The sequence below is a fragment of the Phytophthora infestans genome, genomic scaffold, assembly GCF_000142945.1.
Source record: "Phytophthora infestans T30-4 supercont1.457 genomic scaffold, whole genome shotgun sequence".
Classification (NCBI taxonomy): Eukaryota; Oomycota; class Peronosporomycetes; order Peronosporales; family Peronosporaceae; genus Phytophthora; species Phytophthora infestans.
This window is the reverse complement of record NW_003303304.1, coordinates 2,956-12,203: the sequence shown is the minus strand read 5'-3', so window position 1 is coordinate 12,203 and position 9,248 is coordinate 2,956. Positions and strand designations below refer to the sequence as shown.

Here is a 9,248-nt window from a genome sequence, read left to right as displayed (position 1 = left end):
TCTCAGCTAACACCCGCCATAGCTCGACAGGGTCAGCCTGGTTGACCACGTCCTGGTAGCGGATAAGGGTTTCATCTGAGATGGCCGAGACAAGAAGTCCATTTGCTTTGCGATATCTGCTATTCCAACAGTCCTTCACGCTAGAAGACCAGCTGTTGTTGAAGGGTTCCTTGCCTAGGACAAGCTGGGCCATGTTTGAGACATTTAGACCTATAAGCACTCGTAGGCGCCAAGCGGGGTAATCCTCCGGCTTGGAGAGCTTTTTGTCCACCTGCAGGGTCACTACGGCTGCTACTCGATTCATTTTGTCCTCAGGTTCAGTGTCAGCTTTTCTGCGGCTCGTGGAGCTATTTCCAAAGGTGTCTTCTCGTCGAGCTGGGGGAGAAGGCGATCGATCTTTTAATGAGCGAATGGTCAGTTGCCAGTTTGCTGTCTCCTTCTCTTCTGCGGGTTTGGCCAATGAGCGTTGCCCATCTTTTGATTCCGCCAATGGAAATACAGAATCTTTCACTGTCACAGGTACCCGAGAGTGATGGTCACCAATCGTCGGATTAGAATTTTCAGTCAATTCCCCTTTTTCTTCAGAGTCGGCGCTATTTGACCCCGAGGGCACCGCTCCTGTTGCAGTCTGGTTGTCGCCTTCGCGTCGCTGCTCCGCACCACTGGTACGTTTGCTGTCTTGGCTTGCTTCTGTTGTTGGGCTCATAACCTGAGACGTGCTGTGTGCCTTGTAGTTACCGTCAGCGTGACGTAGGCTCCAGCAGCACGTATACTTAAAGGAAGAGCAAGATAGACGAGGTGGAAGGCGGGAGTTGCCTGGCAGAATGCCGCGGCGGGAACAACCAAGGTGAGGAGCTTGAGTACTCGCTGGTACGATTGGAAGTGAAAGCATAGCTGCGCCGCAGCCCGCTCCTCAACCTTGGGACCCATGCTTTATTTAGTGAGCAGTTGCTAACCACTCTTGTTGTCTTATATAGCTGCAGGTGCTGGTGCTGAGGACTAGGGCGGTTGCAACCGCCATGAGAGGCTGCGCCTCTCACCATCGCAGGAGGAATATGGAGTACAATCGCGTACGCGACCGTGTGGCCGCTGCTACACGTCGGTGCCAGCACTGCTCGCTGGCAGTCTGGCACTGGTACACGCTGGTACGTCACATCCACCTTCGCAATCGGCTTGTATCTGCGCTGCCTGCTTTTTCCACTTCGATATCTGATTTTGCTTGCGCTTTCTGTCTGAGCTAGATAAGGGCGGAAAGAGGTGAGCTATTGCTTCATTCACAGTATGCTTAGATTCCATATATTGTAGTATGGTACGCTTATGAGCATAGTCTACAGCAATACGAGTAAACCTCTTTGGCCTTCTGCCTGTTAGTGGCCTCCCCCTGTCCTAAGCGAAGTGCGAATTTTTATTTTAGCCAATCACATTTCTTCATTTAAGAATTATGTCCACAGCTAAAAATACTCTCACAACCAGTTAATTATGAGATTGTTCCTGCCACACATTTGGCTTTGTCACATGCCGAACACACGCCGAAAGAGAAAAACAAGTACGAGCAAATCCTAAGTCAAATCACTATGTATATGAGATTCGTCAAAACCTCTAGAGAATTATTCAAATCGTCCATTAAGATCTTCTAAAAGAAAAATAGAAAATCCAGACTCGGTCAAATTTAATATCCTTCTCTCCCCAATAAATTAATAAATATTGCTATCATGACCACAAGAGTCCTAATCTGGAAATCGAGTAGCTTAGTTTGTGCGTCGCAAAATTTAAATGAGTGGTGTTTATTTTTCTCGCATTTGATGTATGGTTAAAACAGATATACGAAAAACGAATTGTTTAACAGAGATAAACGCGACATACAGCAATCAGTTTAAAAACCGTGTGGAAACTTTGGTTTCGTTTCTTGAAATATTAAAAATTCTATCGCCCATGTTTTTGAAAGAAAAACCAACCAAATCAAATTTTGTCATCACAATTCGAGTCAAACGCTCGCCGACGGCGCACCATCTTCGACAAGCGCTCATGTAGCCTGGTGTTTGTACTGTATTACCCCTTCATATCTGGGATACAAATGTTGGAGGGATGATTTGCGCAGAGTTGTTAGGGCAGTACAGAACGGAGTGAGGACAAAAGTAGAGTGGTCTAGGCAGCCATAGTGGAGAGGAAGTCTTGAGTGTAGAAGGAGAAGACGCTTGTGTTGGACTTGGTAAAAGGAGAAGACACTTGTGTTGGACTTGGTAAAAGAAGAGGTGATGAATTATAGAGTCTGGTGTTCTGGTGGGAGTTACTCTCCACCAACCAGTCCAGTTATGTACGATTTCTCTACATGAAATAGTACAGTTATATTCCACTAGATAGTTATCATCACATCGGAGATGCTTACTTCGACAACCGATAATCTAAAGTGCACTGGTGCAGAAAATTGACAATTACAAAGTTAACAAATAAAGGCACGAGTTGCAGTGCCCGGCTAAGAATCAACGACCTTAGTAAACCCAAGACAACGGCTCATCACCATCACAATCCTTAAGATAAAGAGGACGGAAGTCACTTGCATCTTTATGGTTTGCTCCGCTACGCGTGGCAAATGCAGAGCTGCGCTCCTCCGATAAAAAGATTCTCTTAGCTGGAGAGTGCACCGCTCGACTCGCTGGAAAGCTTGGTGCTGGGCCCGCCTCCGGAAAAAACTCACGGCCTTGCTTCGCGGGCACTCCGCGCGGGTTTGCTGCGGCTACAGTTGGTCTTCTTCGCTTTGATTTTAACTCATTTTCACCCCCTCCTCCCGCAGCCGGGCACGATAGTCACTTTCAATAATAAATGCATTCTGGAGGTTGCACCCGGACATGAAAAAACATGTGCTGGGGAGTGCAATGGGTCCGTTTTCTGAGCTGAAAAGTATTAGGAAAGGCGCGGCGCTCCCTAGATTATCTACAGTATCTATTAGATTACCGGTACAGTACCCCCTTTATCTGGCGTTTGACAAATCATGGTTCCATGCCAGACGCTTTCTTACGGTACTGAGTACCGGTACCGGTACAAGAAAACTATACGGATTACGGTGGTGGAAGGTACAATCAGCCTGCAAGAAATGAGGACCAGTAGTCTACTGGCAGTAGACAAATTTTCACAAAGCTGCTAGACCCAGGGTCACGAATATGCACGCGTACTCGGCGGCTGTACTGATGGGTCTCCTAATGGTTGCCGAGGGTGCCTATGTATCTACGACCGCTTGTGCACACTCGGCGCCGAATCCCACGATCCAACGCTATGAGCCTGAAAGCATCCCAACCAGATTGGCTCCCAATAGGCTACTGAGAGAACCTGAGACAACCGAAGCGAGCAACGAGGACCGAGTTGTAAGTATCCATGCTGGCATTGAAAAACTCTCGGACCTGATAAAGACTGGAGTATCAAAGGTTCATGGATACCTGAACTTGGGACCGTCAGCAACCAGAGACCAACCGGCAGATGAAATTCTTCGCATCTACAAGCTAGATGATGGAATCGAAAAGGCTCTGGTCAGTCCAAACTTGAAGGCTATGGAAAGCCACGTGAAGGAGTTAAGCACGAAAAACCGAAAGAGCGAAGCGTCGGTGATTGGAATTCTCACGAGCCATTACGGGGACGATGCAGTGGCGAAAGCCCTTGTGACTGCACAGAAAACTGTTCAATCGGATGATGATGTGAAAACGATATGGCGATTGCGAAACGCGCAGCTTTCCAGCTGGTTTAGCAGCGATAAATCTGTCGATGATGTGTTCACTTTGTTGAAGCTTCGACATGATGATTACTTAGCCCTTGCCAGTCCGAAGATGGAGGTCTTGGATGATTATATGAAGCTGATCAACCGCGTGACATCAGGTCAAGAGACTTTGCTAAACGTGTTAACTAAGGGCTTCGGTGGAGAACAGACCTTGGCAAAACTACTTCTTCGTGGGAAGGAAGAGCCCCAGACCCGCGAGCTGGCGACGGCGTTGCAAAATGCGCTGCTGAACAAGTGGGTCACTGATAAATTTCAACCGGAAAGTGTCTTGAAGAAGCTCAAACTGGACCGGGACCTGATGAACGTTCTCTCGGATCCAACCCGACACACTTTGACTAGTTACATCGCGGTCTTCAACACTAGGAATCCAGGGAAAAAGGCATCGTTTATCGGCACACTTTCTGCTCATTACGGAGATGAGATGGTGGCGAATGTACTGATCGCGGCCTCGAGGAACGGCAACACAAGGAGAATGGCCAAACAACTACGAACCGATCAGTTGTCAGACTGGTTGAACAACCAAAAGTCTGCTGACGAAGTCTTCAGCCTTCTAAAGTTGCGGGCAGATCTTCCGAACATAGATGGAGCTCTCGCCAGTGGCAAATTGAAGTTACTGGAAGACTACATCAAGCTATTTAACCGTGAGAAGGCTGGAGACGAAACGTTGCTCAAAACGCTAACAACCGGCTTCGATGGAGAAAGTAACTTGGCAAAAGCGTTGCTGACTGCTGAGATCAACCCACACTCGAATAAAATGGTTGTTAAGTTACAGGGTGAGCTGTTGAACCAATGGCTCCTGAAGGGATTGAAGCCGGAAAGTGTCCTCAAGAATCTTGGACTGGACCGTGGGATGAAAGAGGTACTATCAGACCCGAATCGGCACTTTTTGACCAAGTACATATGGGAGTACAACTCAAGAAATCGATTCGACAGAACGTCATTGATTTTGACTCTTTCTGCGCATTACGGAGACGACGTGGTAGCGAGAGCTCTTGCTGTTGCGAAGGGCGACTCTGGCCTGGCACGGACGGCTGCAATTCTGCAGAGGCAACAGCTGGAAGGGTGGCTCAGTAGTGGGAAATCTGCAGACGATGTCTTCACGCTACTGAGAATTGGAGCCGACGATTTCTTACCCTTGAATAGCCAGAATTTGGAGACACTGGAAGATTTTGTCTGGCTATTGAACCTCAAAAATCGCCGCATCCAGACGAATGTATTCACAGTGGTAGAAAACAAATTCGGTGGAGATGTTCAGCTGGCGCGAGCGGTCGTTAAAGCCCTGAATGAAGCAGACGAGAGAGGGCTGCGCGATTCTGTCGGTATTGCGTCAAGATACCGGAGCAAGCTGTTTGGTCGATGGTTCGACAAAAGTATCGAGCCAAAAGATGTTTACGCGATGATCCTCAAAGTAAACGGAGCTTCTGCAGATGCTTTGGAGAAGTCGATTGTTTCCCGATACACGGCCTTCTACAAAAAGAGGCTGGCTAAGGCTTTCACCTTCGACAGTCCTAGACGGCTGTAGCTTTGCCTGTCATGCTCCTATACTTGGAGAAACAATGGAGAGCTCGACGTGCCTTCTTTTAAGAAGTACTACCCAAAAGGCAATCCAAAGATATTCTGCAATTCGGTTAACCGGGCTAAAAGAGTACACTATGCATAAGGCGTTCCTCCAAATACCAGGAAGTTAACCAGATCGATGCACTGTCAAAGCTTCGTAGCTATTACTGGAGGCAGTTGGTTGTCGCTCAGCCACAAAAGTACTTTCGTCAATCGACATGTTTAATTTTTCTTTTGTCCTCGTTCAATTGCACGGGCTCGTACGCTTAGGATAGTGCACATTCATGAACGCCTGCATTTGCGCTAGAGTGAGCTCCTGTTGCTTCATTCTTACGTTATTATGCTACTTTATGCCGCCGACTAGCAAAGCTGAGGCGTAATAATAAATATGGCAACAACACAATACATAGCACATATAAAGTGCTTTTTTCGTGTATGCCTAGAGCTCTGTACTACATCATGAGGTTGCTTGTGCAGATAGCGCTTGTCCACAGTCTTCACCAAATCCAACTAGTCACTACATGTATTCCAAAGCAATCTCTTACAAAAAACTATGGTGATTGCGGAAACAATCGACGAAAACAAAAGAGTTGAGTTTTACGGTGATGTATATAGTAAACACAATTGCGAATACATGAGGTAGATAGGTACTGTAGTACTTGACAAAGTTACTCCAAGCCCCACAGTTCGACAGCCAGCTTCACTCTACCCATGCGACTCTCCTCGACTGGGCTGCTAGCAATTACAGCTCTTGTTGCATCTAGCGGCATTGCCTCGATGTCTACTATCGCCAACATGGCGGTGCCTGACAAACTGTATAATCTGTCTAGTACAATTTCCACCAGGTCGTTGAGAGATTCTGAGCCAAAAGGCGGAAGAAACGAGGACCGAATGAATGCCGGTATCGAAAAACTCTGGGGCCTGATCAAAGCGGGGACATCCAAGATCAAGGAGTACGGGCAGTTCGGGACACTAGAGTGGTTTAGCAGAAAGCTACGAACGTGTGACGCCCGGTTTTTTTTGTGAGGATTGCCAGAGACGAGCGTCACACGTTCGTTCAAGTGATGTAGCTACGACTGATAAGCTTTCTACAAGTCGTATACAAATGTATATCTATGCACTTTAACATCCGAATACTGTATACTTGAGTACATTTTGTGCCCATTATAGCACTGCCGTTGGTTGCGCACGGGTCGGGCGATGCCACGCACCGTGCTATCAATGAAGCCGATACACCTGTCGATAGGACTGCCGCGTGCAAGAAGCTTGCTGCACTTAGCGTAGATTAGGTCCACCATGAAGCGAAAGATCAGGCACAGCGCACTGGGCGACCTGCCGAACATCACAGCAAGATCCCCGTACCGTCCAGGGTACGCGAGCTGGCGCAGCAACACACAGAACCCCTCGACTTCACCAACGCGAAGGCGGATCGGTAGCTTGTAGTCTTCCTCAAGCCGCAGCGCCTTGTGCAGCCGAATTACGTCACGCTTCCAGAATCGGAAATTAAAACGACAGTCTCCGTCGCTTAATGCGTTGAAATTGAAGTTGCCCTTCAGTGTGAGGACTGGTCGTAGAATAGGAGATCTGGCGAAGAGCACAGCGGCGTCCTCGACGAGGACGAGGTTCAGAGCGGTCGCTGCGAGGACTAAGCTCTCCTCGAGCATCTTGACTGGCTTGTGTGCTTTGCAAATGTAGTATACACCAAGGACGGATAAGAGCTCGCGTTCGCTCTGCAAAATGCTTCGCTGGCAAACCAACGTGTGCGGCAGTGTGATTAGGGTTGTGTGATTGGCGCTAGTCTACAACTCACACGAGTTCCTGCTGCTAAACCACTCTACTGGGATCTAAAGACCAACCTGCAGCGGAGATTTTGAAATTTTTCAATCTTGCGGATGGTATGGACAATGCTCTGGCTAGTTCCAACTTGAAAGTTATGGAAAACTACGTGAAGAATCTAAATTCGAAAAACCGAAACAGCAAGGCATCGATGATCGGGGTTTTCACGACGCACTACGGAGACGAAGCTGTGGCGAGCGCTCTAGTGGCTGCGGAGAAAAACGCGAAAACGACAGAAGCAGCTAACACGATAAAGCAGTTGCGAAAGGATCAATTATCAGCTTGGCTGACCAGTAAAGTATCCATCGACGATGTCTTCCATTTGCTCAAATTTCGCGATGATGGCTACGCAGTTCTTGCTAGCTCAAAGATGGAAGTACTGGACGACTACATGAGGCTATTTAATCGAGAGAAATCAGGCCATGAAACTCTGTTGGACGTGCTTACGAAAGGTTACGTTGGGGAAGGATATCTGACGAAGGTGCTTGAGCGTGGGAAGAAAGATGCGAGTACGAGTGAGTTGGCGACTGCGCTGGAGAACGCGCTTTTTAACAAGTGGTCAGTGGAAAATTTACGGTCGGAAGATGTCCTGAAAAAGCTAGGACTCGGCCGCGACATGAAGAAGGTTCTCTTCGATTCAAATCGAGACATTCTAACGAGGTACATTTCCATGTACAATGCGAAGAACGCAGAGAGCATGACGTCGTTGATTCAAACTCTTTCGACCCATTATGGAGACGGCATCGTTGCAGGCACATTGGTGATTGCGTCGTGGGATAAAAACACAGAGACACTCGCGAGACAGCTACGGAGTGACCAACTAACTGAGTGGTTGACGAGTCAGACATCTGTCGCCGAAGTTTTTCCGCGACTAAAGCTCGGGGATGACCGCTACCCGGATCTCATCGATCCAAAGGTGGAGGTACTGGACGACTATATTAAACTGTTTAACCGAGAGAAATCAGGTCAAGAAACGTGCTCAATGCCTTTACAGAGGGCTTCGGTGGAGACGACATTTTTTTGAGAGTGCTGGCGGCTTGGAAGGAAGAACCTCACACCCGCGATCTTGGAACTGCATTGCAGGACACCCTTTTCAAAAAGTGGGTCGCTGATGATTTGCAACCGGTAACTGCACTGAAGAAGCTCAGACTGGATCGTGACATGATGAGCGTATTATCGGATCCAAACCGACACACTTTAGCCAGGTACATATCAATGTACAATGAATGGAATCCGACCAGCAAGGCCTCGTTGGTTGGAGCGCTTTCCTCTCATTATGGAGATGGTGTTGTGGCTTACATCAGGGCATGGGAAATACAATACCCATTGTTATTTTGCGTGAATCACATCCGTAATAAAGACTGCAATACCTGGCAACACAATAATAATCACTGCAATAATCACAATATATTGCTATCACTTAGTCTTCGATGCAACCGAGAAGGGTTGTAACGGGGTACGTAGCACTAAGTGTACCCTGGTTACATGAAGTGTGACACTTCACACTTCAGGAGTATGACATGTCATACTCCGGGATATTTGGTACAAGGTACCAAGGTCATTCAAAACCAACCATTGGTTAAATGACATTGCATTTCTATAGGTAACTGATAGTTTGTATGAACCACAAACTTAACCTACCTATAAATATACTCAGTTTACAATCTACCTTATTTAGGTCACTTCGCTCTCTTTAATTAAAGAGGGGACCAGTGAACTGCCGTTCACTGAGAGTTTGTATACTCTCGGAAGATAACTTCCTCTAGCGCAAGGTGCTGTGTGACCCCGTCACACTTGGTAGCACTTGTAGTCAATCCACGCCATCGCGGGTAGACTACCTGAACCTCCGAAGTTCGTTGCCATGGATAGGAACGACTTCTCCCATATGAACGACTCTCAGTTCGAGTCGGTTCGGAAGATGGCAGGCATCTTCGGGATGGAGGCCCTGCAGAGCCTGGTGGTATCAACACCGGCTGAGCAGCTCGAGCGCGTCAATGCATTCGACGCGTACGAGCAGGGCCTCATCGCGCATGTGCGGGAGAACCTGCAGGCTCCGGCGGCGGGAGCAAACCCGCCTCACCCGAAGCCA

General features: G+C 47.9%; 2 protein-coding genes across 2 annotated transcripts; both read left to right on the top strand.

Moving 5' to 3' along the window:
- Positions 1-3,158: 3,158 nt before the first annotated feature.
- Positions 3,159-5,288, top strand: PITG_21740 (secreted RxLR effector peptide protein, putative; the record flags this gene model as incomplete). Its single annotated transcript, XM_002894791.1, has 1 exon — positions 3,159-5,288. The coding sequence occupies one exon, from the start codon at positions 3,159-3,161 to the stop codon at positions 5,286-5,288; it is 2,130 nt and encodes a 709-aa protein (XP_002894837.1).
- Positions 5,289-6,034: 746 nt separating this feature from the next.
- On the top strand, positions 6,035-6,349 carry PITG_21739 (secreted RxLR effector peptide protein, putative; the record flags this gene model as incomplete). The annotated part of the gene is made up of 1 exon (XM_002894790.1): positions 6,035-6,349. The coding sequence occupies one exon, from the start codon at positions 6,035-6,037 to the stop codon at positions 6,347-6,349; it is 315 nt and encodes a 104-aa protein (XP_002894836.1).
- Positions 6,350-9,248: the final 2,899 nt, after the last annotated feature.